Raw genomic sequence first — 11,083 nt, forward strand, 5'->3', positions numbered from 1 at the left:
TGGGATTCAGAAATCTCATGGTTCTTCAACAAAGGGTTTGAGCAAAGGATATAGCTCCTCCATGCCTTCATCGGCTCAAATTGCCATACAGTGATTTGCCCAAAGGGGCCTAAAAAGAGCTTTATTGGTAACGGAACGGAACGTCTGATGACCCCTACTGCGTGAATAGCTCTCCAGGGTCCGAAGCTCTAACATATGTCTTAAGTAACTGCAAATCAAAAGTTTCTAGAAGAAATTATGAAATAATATAAGAGGATTTTCTATAGCAGTATCAAATTATCAATAGACCATGTACATACAAAAAAGTATATCCTGAATCATCGCCAAATCCCGGGCCGCGATAAAGAGCTTATCGGCTTCGTGACTTCCGTCATTTCCCTTCGCATCTCCTCGCATCTCTTTACCCTCTCAATACACCGCCACCCGTCTTCCTGCTCACGCAAAGCAGGCAGAGGCCACCTCCCAGACGACTCCTCAGTTATCGCGTGTCTATCGTCTATCGATCGATCATTCGTTCCAGACCTTCTCGACTACAAGACAACTACGACGACAAAGAACCGCCGTCAATATGTCCAGTCCTCGACGTCGCATCGAGACAGATGTGAGTGCACTCTGCCTGGGCTCTTAGACAGTGGGAGACTGACTGAGCATTTCTCTTTGCAGGTCATGAAGTAAGTCATAGCAATCTAGGTGTGGCAAAGGGCATTTGCTAACGATGGGCTTAGGATGTACGCTCCTCCAACGCTTGCGCTCTCGAACAATGCTTACATTACGACAGGCTTATGAGTGACTATGAAGTTACTCTAGTCAATGATAACAGTAAGTCAGGTTGCCTCCCTCAACTTATGGAGTCGTGGCTAACACGCCTTCTCATTAGTGTACGTTCTCCCGCCGCAGCCATCTGCCGACGAGTCGCTGATATAATGGGATACAGGCAGGAGTTCTATGTCCGCTTCAAGGGGCCTGAAGAGAGTCAGTTCTGCAGTCCAGTATTGAGAGGAGGCACGGAGTTAATAGTATGCAGCACCATTTCAAGGCGGTCTCTGGAAAGTCCACGTCGAGCTCCCGGATCAATATCCGTACAAATCACCTAGCATCGGCTTCGTCAACCGAATCTTCCATCCAAATATCGACGAGTTGTATGTCTTTTCCCTTGGCTGAAATGCCCCGCCGGCAAGTCGAAGGCTAATGCTTCGCAGATCCGGCTCCGTCTGTCTCGATGTCATCAACCAAACCTGGTCCCCCATGTTCGACATGATCAATATCTTTGAAGTGTTCCTTCCACAACTCCTCCGCTATCCCAACCCTACAGATCCTCTAAATGGTGAAGCTGCTGCATTACTGATGCGAGAACCGAAGAGCTACGAGGCAAAGGTTAAGGGTGAGTCATCGTATAGTTACCATGTATAGATTGGTAAGTCAAGGAGTAGTTTGTGCTGAGTTGGAGTAGAATATGTGACCAAATACGCGAGTAAAGATGCCGCAGACGATGCAGGAGCCGAGACAGATGAGGACGATGACATGTCATCCGTAGGGAGTTTCGGAGATGAAGAGGATGAAGAACCCGCTGGACAAATGGAGGAGGTTTGAGCATCGACTTCGCGATGAGCGGGAACAGGACCCCTCGACAATGCCATCTCGGCTGGTCGCTATTTCTTTACGCATACAGTTGTGGTGTTTGATTTTACCTGGCTTAGGGGATTCGGAATGGATAACGGTTTCTTCGTGGAGTATCGTGGCACGGTCATATCCGGTGATTTTTCGCATCGGTTCATAGCGCTGCGTTAGGATGAGATAACAGAGCAAGTGATGATAATGGACAATCTCGTCTGGCTTATAGAATACCTACCTACTGTTCATATGTCGTCGTGCTCTGTACACCTCCCTCGGCCAGCTTAGGTACAAAGGGACCCTTACAAAAAGGGGTTACCTCGCTTATCCCCCTTCTCTCGACCGTTAATGTGCTTTGCTTCTACAGTACAAGCCCAAGGTACATACGATCCATACAGAACAATCAACAATGATAATAACAAAATAAGCCCAGATTCACCATTATTCCATCACGTTATATAACATTACGTATCACACAATGTCAAGAGAGGGCGGGCCGCTCCTTTCTTTCTCCTTGAATCATCTCCCTCCCTCCCACGAATATGCTGCATCAAATTCGCCCAGCGAGTAGTATTAGTCCAAACGGCAGGCCCTGATGCCGCTCAAAGGGTATGGCCGATGTAGGTATGTGTATCTAGGTAGGTGGAAATTATATTTTATATTTCTTCATCTCATTTCCATAAATCCAACAACCTACCTACCTAACCTAACCTAAAGCTCCGTGGAAAATACCACCCCTCTCCTTACAACTTCCGTAATCGCCCCCCACCCCAACCCACGCATCACATCATCCCATCCCATCCCACCATACTACAACTTACGTAACTCCTAAAACGCCCCACTTCGGTTTTTGCATATAGGAGAGAATAATGAGAGGAAAGTATAAGACAAGGCCGGTTGGTGTAGTTGGTTATCACGTTTGCTTAACACGCAAAAGGTCCTGGGATCGAACCCCAGACTGGTCACTTGTGACATCTTGATTTTTTTTTTGTTCTTGTTTTAATTTTTGGACAGGGGGGGGGGGGAGGGGGGGGGCTTTCTTTTCTTTTCTTTTCATTTTAGAAGCGACGAAATATAGGAAGGAGTAAGCACAGAACAGAACAAATAAAATAAAATAAAATAAAACAAAACAAAACAAGAAAAAAACTCCTTAAGCAGATACCTACCCTACCTACCTAGATAAATATTCACGTTTACGATAGGATAAGGTAAGGTCAGATTAGGTACTTCATTCATACTTGAAATTCTGCCTCGACAGCATTCTAGATTATTCGTCAAGATAGGGACATATTGCGGTTTTGTATAAGATAGGTAGGTAGGTAGGTAGAGTATACTTGGGGATTAGGTAAGTGATGCTAGGAGATGCTAGAAGAGAGAGGGGTTCATTTGTAGAGACCGATTCATTTATAGAGACTGATTCATTTATTGAGACTGATTCATTTATTGAGACTGATTCATTTATTGAGACTGATTCATTTATTGAGACTGATTCATTTATCCGATTAATTCTCTGCTAATTTCAATCTTATCTACAGACGTAGAGACGTTTCTAAACCGCTATTCATATAAAGAAAGGGGTTTCGCCTAATAATCATCATCCGAATCACTTCCATCATCCGGTAATAATGCTCTATACCTGCGACTGGCCAGGTCCTCCTCCAGCCCACCATCGCTCTCAGGATCGACATAGCCGTCGCCGCCCACGAGGCTGAGCGCCACGGGGAGGAAGATGAGGGCGTGGGCCGCCGCGGAGATGACGAGCGAGAGCCAGATGCGGAAGTAGTAGATCTCGAAGATCTTGCTGCGCGTGAAGGCGAGGACGAAGACGCCGAGCAGCTTGGTGATGGTGATGCCCGAGAAGACGGAGCCGCCGACGTTGACGAGCGCCGTCCAGGCGCGGGCGTCGCGGCCGCGGAACTTGATCTTGGCGCGCTCCATGACTGCGCGGCTGGGGAACATGAAGGCGCGCGCGATGTGGGCGCAGAACTCGACGCCGATGCCGACGCAGATCACCAGGTTCACCAGGCTGACGGCGTTCAGAGAGACGTTGAAGACCGCCATGGCGCCGATGATGTCGATGACGATCATGATGACGGTGGTGGTTACGACGGCTCCCGTCTTTACGGACCCTAGGAGGATAGAAGAGACGACGAGGACCATGGCGAGAGCGGCGCCGAGTAGTGTTGCGGTTAAGCGGACGATGGAAGCGTATTGATCAAAGAATATGTAGAATACGCTGTATGGGAAGACCTCAATGCCCGTGCTTTCCTTTAATCCACTTGCGATTCTACGTGCTGAGGCGTAGGCATCTATGAAGTCCTCTTGGCTGCGGAGGGGTGTATGACTGCTGCGGAAATGGCTTGCTGGAATCGTCTCCCTCTCGGCATCGATGACCAGCGCATCACCGTATGAAGCCTTTCCACCCAGAGGACAAAGTTGATCTGTAGGCGAATCTACCCATTTTTGGAGGTAGTGTATGAATTCCCCTCCTTCTGGCATACCGTATAAGGTAATATTCCATTCCGGATCACGGTTCTTGAAGCATGTCTGGCCATTCTCAACGCAACATGTATCAAGTTCTGGATCTAACCAGCGGAAGTAATCATCGATCCAACTTGCCGCGGTGGAGGCAATGTAAGATGTGCTTGGTCTCTTCCGCTCTTGCTCGAGAATGTTTGTGAGGGATTCTTGTTCGCAAGTAGTAAATCGGGAGCAGAGTTGCTGTTGGTGTATGCGTTCAGTGACGTTCAACTCGCGGGTGACAAAGTACACTGGGGGTCCAGAGTCGAAATAATCATAGAGATCGTTGAAATAGGGGATCAAGTAAGAACCGTCAGGAATTGCGACTCGTTGATCTAATCCCAGAGAGACTTTGGGCATCAGCGAAACGCCAGCCGTAAATATCCCAAGGAAGATGACTACGACAGCAACCTTCATCTTCCTGCCAAGAAGTGCCGGAGCATAAGTCTTGCGAATAAATTGTTGCAGACTGGTCTCATCCTGACCTTCGTATGGTCTCGCATACCCGGGGCCACTCGAGCCGCTAAGATATACCCCGGCACTCTTTATCTGGATGCAGGGGAAACAGTCTGCTCTGTGATCTTCGACTCGTCTTTGGTCGAGACTGAGGACAGACACGAACATAGTGACTTGTAAGATGGCGTTGATGAACACCGCGCCGGCAGCATATATCGCGAAGTTTCTAACAGCAGGCATGCCCGCGAATGCACCGAGAGAGAATGCTATCGTCTCGGTAATCGCTGACAAGAGGATGGAGGGTCCCATTCGTCCTAGAGCTTTCGAAATACGGAACTCTACCATATCATCAGGATGGCTGACGTTGACTCTCTCGAACTCGTGGACGATGAGGAAGATGTTATCAACACCGACTGCAAGTACAATGAAGGGGATGACTTCTGCAATGATGAGGGTCACCTTGATACCTGCCGCGGAGAATAGACCAATAGACGCAGAAATGGACATCAGTACGATCAGGATACCAACCACTCCCAAAGTAAATTTCGAATCGACGAAGGACGTGGCGGGATTACGTAGGATAGACCGGATAGACAAAGTAGTCGACCCAAGAGCTAGAGATGCGTAGAAGAACATGATAATGTAGCTTATCACGACAATCTTCGCATCTGTGTTTGTGGATTTGTTGAGTTCTTCTTCCAGACTGATCTCAGTGGAATAGGATAGTCTCAACCCACGTTGCGTTGCCTCGTTTTGCAAATCAAAGAAAGTGTCTCTCATAGCCGCTTCCCAATCCATGGCCCTTTCGACCTCGGGTGACCCTTCAACATCATTTTTGAGAACCCAAGTGACGATCAGTGCGGACGCATCGACAACATCGCCGCTTGGAATGCCGCCGAGGATCATTTTCGGATCTATAGGCTGACTGAATTTAGGAAGACATTCGATGGGCGTACCAGCGCAACCCCGGAGCGTATCCTTCCAAGTATTTGGCTTGACCGAATCTGGGTTATTGTTAAAATAAGCCGATACTGACTGGACAACACATGCATCCCCAGTAGGTTTGAAGCAAACGTCGTCCAGTGAGACACCGGTTTTGGGCCCTTTTATTTGATTGATGCGATCTTCAACACCGATCAGCCACCTGAGGATGTCATCGCTCAACACTGGACCAGGGCCTTCGGGGTGCGTGTCGTTTACCAGAAACATCTGTTCGGCACGATAGAACGGTCCGAAGTGACTATCGAAGAAAGCCTTTTCCTGCGCAGCAGCAGAGGTTGGGCTGACCCATAATCGAGCCGGATCTTTCTCGACATCAAATCTCATCCAACCCAGGCTCATAAGTCCGACGACAAGGACACTGATCCCAATAGTGATACCGGGAAATTTGGCTGCGGCGTATCCCAAGCGGCTGAAAGCGGCATCGCAGAAGCTATTGATCCTGTAATTCTTCTGTGGCCGATCGTACATAGCAGCGTTGTCGACCATGTCCCCTTCATCCTCATCATCGCTTGGTGCACTGTCCTGGAGCAATCGTAAACGTTCAGACTTTCTCTGAGAATGCTTCGCCCAGGCGATGTGGCCAAATAAAGCTGTAGCAAGCAAGGCCATAAGGGCACTATAGGTCAGGATTGCTCCAAATGATAGGCAGGGTAGTAATCCAACATGACAAGAGCGCCCATTTTTAACTTCTGGCAATGTGGGACAAACTGCAGGGCAGTCGATACAGGCACATCTGAAGCGCTCGTCCTCATCGTTACATCTCTTCGGTTTCATATCCAGGCCTCCCATTCCGTCTTCAGGATAATCACTCGGCCTGGGGAAGTTGATCTGAAATGGCGAGCCTAACGCGGATTTCTTGCCCATAAACTTCAGAAAGTCCGTATAGTTCTTTGCACCTCCACCAATGAAGTCCATAGAATTGCTGTTTGTGGGCCCGAACTTCACGTCCTTGCAACTGTCGTAGAAGCCAGATCCATACTCGTCCGAAACAAGGTGGTCGATCTCTGCTACCCTGAACTTTCCACCAACTTTGTCGGCTTGAGTGACGTTGATGAAGAGCGACTGATCGGGAGAACAGGTAAATGTGCAGAATAGGTTGTAGAAGTTCTCCTTGCATGCGGGGCAGGAGGATATGAAAGGATTTGCCTTCTTGAGATTCTCCGCCAGCGAGTCAAGCTACACGACCGATCAGCGTTTTGCATTGTATTCATGAGAAGACACCATACCTGTCCGCTCCCACAGCATACGGGTCCAGTATTCCATTTGGGGCCGCATAGCTCCACCAGCTGCTTCCTCACATCGTCCTCTGGCTCCTCTGCCAGCCCGTTGTCTGAACAAGGCAGTTCGGGTGAGAAGAAACCTGTCTTGCCGCAGTGTCCGCGCATGGCACATCGCCCTGCCTCATGCTTTGGGGTGAAAGCTTCGCCGGATACGAAGCCTGCAGTGAGCAGTGCTGCGATGGCTGCGGAGTGCCATAGTCGGCCCATCGTTGGCCGGAGCGATGCCCAGCACCGCGATATTATCTGGTATCCAAGAGGCGTTGATATTGGATTTGAGATGATGGGTCAAGCACTCAGCTTCTAATGGGGTGGGGATGTTGTTCACGAAGCATATGGTTGGTATTACTCGGGATGGAGTCGAGCAGGTGACGGCTGATTGTTGTTGTCGATGTCTGAGTTGACTCAGCCACGCAATCGTCATTGATAAAGCTGTAGCTGCTGTGGCGTTCTGCTGTGCCTGAAAATCGGTTACCGTTTCGAGGCAGAAAACCACAAGGTAAGGCTACCTCAATGTAGCTCTACGCTGGTGCTCTCATTGTCGATTGAAATATGCAACAATATCGCGGACGCTAATATATTTAATGACTGGGCATGTATGGTATCCTCTTGTGGTAATTGAGTGGAATCGTTAAATCTGTATCTGTATTTCCCGCTGTGTGACGCAACTATATCTAATGGGGTTTTACGACAGCCATGCCTCTAATCAGAGAGCCTCCCCAGCAGCATACATATTCTAGTATGCGGAACCAAATCATCCTAATATATAAAACCCAGCCGACCCAAGCAAGAAAAATTCAGAACAGTCGGCACCCACGACGCAAGAGAACTCCAAAGCAAAATGCTGCCATCGTCAGGGCCAGTTTGGGATTAGTAAGGCAAGACGAGGATTGCGGGACAAAACCCCAGTTCCAAGAAGGGATATACAGAGACCCAGAGACTCAGGATATTCTTGGTGCGTGTCGATTTTTTCGGCAGCAAGGTTTCGTACCGTACAGGACCGTGACGTCGTAATAAAAAATTGTTGGAAGTAGAATCTCAGTCTTCCAACTAGCTCTTGGATCCAGAGTCCGCAACAGCTGATGATTCTTGACTCGAACCTTCAGCGCTCTTTGATTTGCCCTTTTCATTGACGGATGATGTTCCATCGTCCTCATGTGGCCCATGTTGCTCAAATAGCCCATTTTGTTCAATGTACTCGACAACAGGAGCGGGAATCAAGTACTGCACACTCAACCCCCGCTTCAAGAAAAGTCTGATCTTGGTACTGCTGATGTCGTTCTGTAGTAATTGGGGGATAACGTAGATTTGGTCTCTCCAAGTCTGGAGGTGTGCAAGAGCTTCCTCCATATCGGTACCACTCCGCTCGACAATGAATGTGCCATAGCGTCTGAGAATGTGGTCGAGATCCTCCTCGGACCATACGCCCGGGGTCGACATTGTGCCAATCAGATCGGCACCTGCGAGGAGCGAGATTTTCACTGGGACGCGGGTGCCATCTGGTCTTTCTGCGCCGCCCAATACCTCATTGATCTCATGGTCAAAATGGTCGAGCACGAGGGCTGTAGGCATATAGTCGGGTTGGATAGCCTCCCATGGATCAACCATAAGCCAGTTACTGTCCTGCTGAACTGCCAATTCACACATGCGGAGCCTGCAAGGGATTAGTAGGATCATAGGCTGGCGATGCGGCTGGCCTACCTATGCTCCGCAGCGACCAAGCCTACTTTCTTATAAGAATCCGCGACAGGTGACAGGTAACCCCCCATGAGTTCAAACTGCGTGTTGAAACGCACAAAGTCGGCCGCCATGACAAACATCCTCATGTGGAGGTAGGTAATTGGGCTGAAGGAACCACAAGCGACCAAGACCAGAGGCGTCTTCGTAGGATCGCGCTGAGTAAGTCTTAATCTATTCCGGGGGAAGGAGTAATTCTGGGGGGTTTGCGTCGCAACCGACTGGGTGGGTTGATTTGAGGCCATCTTTGCAATTGCCTTGAAGCGGCTGCTGAAGAGCGATGCTGATGACGCTAAGTGGCGAAGAGAGAGGAAGCAATCGTGAAGGTCACGACCGAGACGCCGCCTGAAAGACGGGCGAAGAATAGGGCGGGTCAGCCTGGCGGTGGTGGCGATAGCAGCAGAAGCGAGGGGTCGCTGGAGGGGAGATGGGAGAGGGAAGGGATTGAAGCAGGAGGGGGAGGGATTGAAGCAAAAGGGAGGGAAAGAGAGAGAAGAAGGTTAAAAGAGAGAAAGAGAGTTGAGGTTCTGTAACGTCGCTTTTACATCTTCGGGCAAAGAGCGGGAGGGGGTGGGAAGGCTTACATATGACGGAGTTGCTTCGGGAAGAGCAAGGAGGGCGTGGAGGGGGCAAGACAAGTCTACGAGTCTAGAGTCGAATGTGTACAGTCAGTCTGGACGGATTTAGGTAGGGGATTTCCAGAGGTCTTATGTAATGTTGTAAAGAGACCAAGTTGAGAGGACAAGGACACTGGAATTGGAATTGAAATTTGAGGAAAGAAATTATTACCCACGTCGAGGCATGATGCTGTACTTACCTACCTTGTGCATAGCACATGTGTTGTATATATGACAGGACCTTGTCGCTCTTGGATGGGCAAGGCGGCCTCTATCGAAGAACCTTCCGCTACCCCTCCGTTTGTTGACTCGTAGTATTCTGACATGAGTGGTGCGGCAATCGACGGTGCCATGGCAGCAATGGCGTGATGACTAACCTTCAAAGGGCTGTAGAGGAAAGAGTTTTGATGTCTTGATTACCGCTGCTCTCAAGCGCCGCCCGTCCACATCAGCCAGAATTCATGCGCAGGGCTGTACGTAGGTAGACATTTAAGGATGAAGCAGAGTTGGGACTTGATGAGACTCCCAGGACTGTTGGAGGGGTTGGTGCTGGACTGCGCGGATGAATTGTGCCTAGTAGGAACCCTTAGTAAGTGAGTAGTGGTGATGGCGATAATATCCTCTGGCGATAATAGGTAGATGGAGCAAAGGCGGCGCTGGACCAAGGGACCCTGATGGGGAAGATAACAAGGTTCTTCTTTCTAATAATAATAAAGCGCCAGGAGTAGTCCGTAATCTACCTTATGAGCACCTATACGTACCTAATACCTTGAAGTAGAGCGGTGGACAACAGCTTTGAGCCTCTGGGGGACTCCGCAAGTGAAGCACACCCTCTCTTGCCCCCCTGTTTTCTGCTCCTTTTATCTTATGCTGTATATTTTATAGTTTATCTTGAACTATGAATCTGCCTTCCAGCCTTTGGATTGATATGGGGTAAAAGCTACCTATTGCCCCGTATAGGCTCACCCCTTCCCCGCTGCTTTTGGAGAAGGAAGCACCTCGACGAGTGCAGCCTCTCTTCCAGGAGAACCCCGCCCAAGCAGCATTTGTGAGAAAGGATCACAGCGAGGAAGAATTAGAGAGTGAGAGCAAAACAAAGACAAAGGGCGCGCTGATAATCAATGATCTGATGCAACGGACGCCTTGCCTCTCGCTGCCGTCATTTCGAGGGTGCAAGTCGCTAAGCATATTAAATAAGCGCGGCCAGCACAAGGCCGGGGCATATTCGATGGCCTTCTCGACCTCACACTCGAGCACCTGTCCAGAATCCCCATCGCAGCATCAACCAAGACAAAGAGCCCAGCCCACCTTCATCCTCCTCCAACGACCGGCGAACAGTAATGTCAGAGACGTAAAATGGGTTCGTGACGTGAATCGATGGCCGCACAAAAAGGGAAAGCACCATCGCGATCGGCACTCTTCGATAACGACCCATCAGGCTCTTCTGCCATCACTTCTTCCAATAAGTAAATCCCACCACCTTTATATTTGCCTCCACCTCACCCTCTCACCTTCATCTTCCACCTTCACCTCCATCTACATTTTCTCCGCCATCTCTCTCACTTTCACACCGTCTCTCTCCCATCTGATCCTCTCCCGTTCTCCACACGAGCATCCCCCTCTCCTCTCCTCCCTCGAGCCCTTCCACGTCAACCTCTCATGACTGGCCCTCAGTCGTGGCAGGGAGTTGACGTTTCTTAGCAGCCTGTTCGTCAGAATCCAGTACTCATGTCTTCTTCCAGTTCCCGTGTAACTCGTGCGTCTGCGAGAGCAGCCAGCTCGTCAGAGACAACCGCGGGTCCTTCTACTGCTCCAGTACCTGCAACGGCTTCGTCCTCCCGACCTCCACCCCCATCTCGAAAA

General features: G+C 49.6%; 3 protein-coding genes across 3 annotated transcripts; 1 reads left to right on the top strand and 2 right to left on the bottom strand.

Annotated features, from left to right (window-relative positions):
- Nucleotides 1-568: 568 nt before the first annotated feature.
- On the top strand, nucleotides 569-1,686 carry M430DRAFT_58597 (hypothetical protein; the record flags this gene model as incomplete). The annotated part of the gene is made up of 7 exons (XM_024868745.1): nucleotides 569-601; nucleotides 664-671; nucleotides 779-819; nucleotides 934-972; nucleotides 1,025-1,139; nucleotides 1,200-1,381; nucleotides 1,451-1,686. 7 exons carry the CDS (start codon nucleotides 569-571, stop codon nucleotides 1,588-1,590), a joined length of 558 nt encoding a protein of 185 aa, XP_024720775.1. The 3' UTR covers nucleotides 1,591-1,686.
- Nucleotides 1,687-3,075: 1,389 nt separating this feature from the next.
- On the bottom strand, nucleotides 3,076-7,248 carry M430DRAFT_120900 (hypothetical protein). Its single transcript, XM_024861791.1, has 2 exons — nucleotides 6,816-7,248; nucleotides 3,076-6,765 (listed from the first exon to the last, which is right to left on the bottom strand). Exons 1-2 carry the CDS (start codon nucleotides 7,074-7,076, stop codon nucleotides 3,196-3,198), a joined length of 3,831 nt encoding a protein of 1,276 aa, XP_024720776.1. The 5' UTR covers nucleotides 7,077-7,248; the 3' UTR covers nucleotides 3,076-3,195.
- Nucleotides 7,249-7,916: 668 nt separating this feature from the next.
- On the bottom strand, nucleotides 7,917-8,848 carry M430DRAFT_102407 (hypothetical protein; the record flags this gene model as incomplete). The annotated part of the gene is made up of 2 exons (XM_024860793.1): nucleotides 7,917-8,520; nucleotides 8,568-8,848. The coding sequence occupies 2 exons, from the start codon at nucleotides 8,846-8,848 to the stop codon at nucleotides 7,917-7,919; spliced, it is 885 nt and encodes a 294-aa protein (XP_024720777.1).
- Nucleotides 8,849-11,083: the final 2,235 nt, after the last annotated feature.

The sequence above is a fragment of the Amorphotheca resinae genome, assembly GCF_003019875.1.
Source record: "Amorphotheca resinae ATCC 22711 unplaced genomic scaffold M430scaffold_6, whole genome shotgun sequence".
Taxonomy (NCBI): domain Eukaryota; kingdom Fungi; phylum Ascomycota; class Leotiomycetes; order Helotiales; family Amorphothecaceae; genus Amorphotheca; species Amorphotheca resinae.

Excerpts from the sequence above, each read along its gene's own strand:
- M430DRAFT_120900 (XM_024861791.1), bottom strand. The coding sequence starts at position 7,076 with ATGGGCCGACTATGGCACTCCGCAGCCATCGCAGCACTGCTCACTGCA. Across the intron at positions 6,766-6,815 it reads TATGCTGTGGGAGCGGACAG|CTTGACTCGCTGGCGGAGAA; the intron begins GTATGGTGTCTT and ends TCGGTCGTGTAG.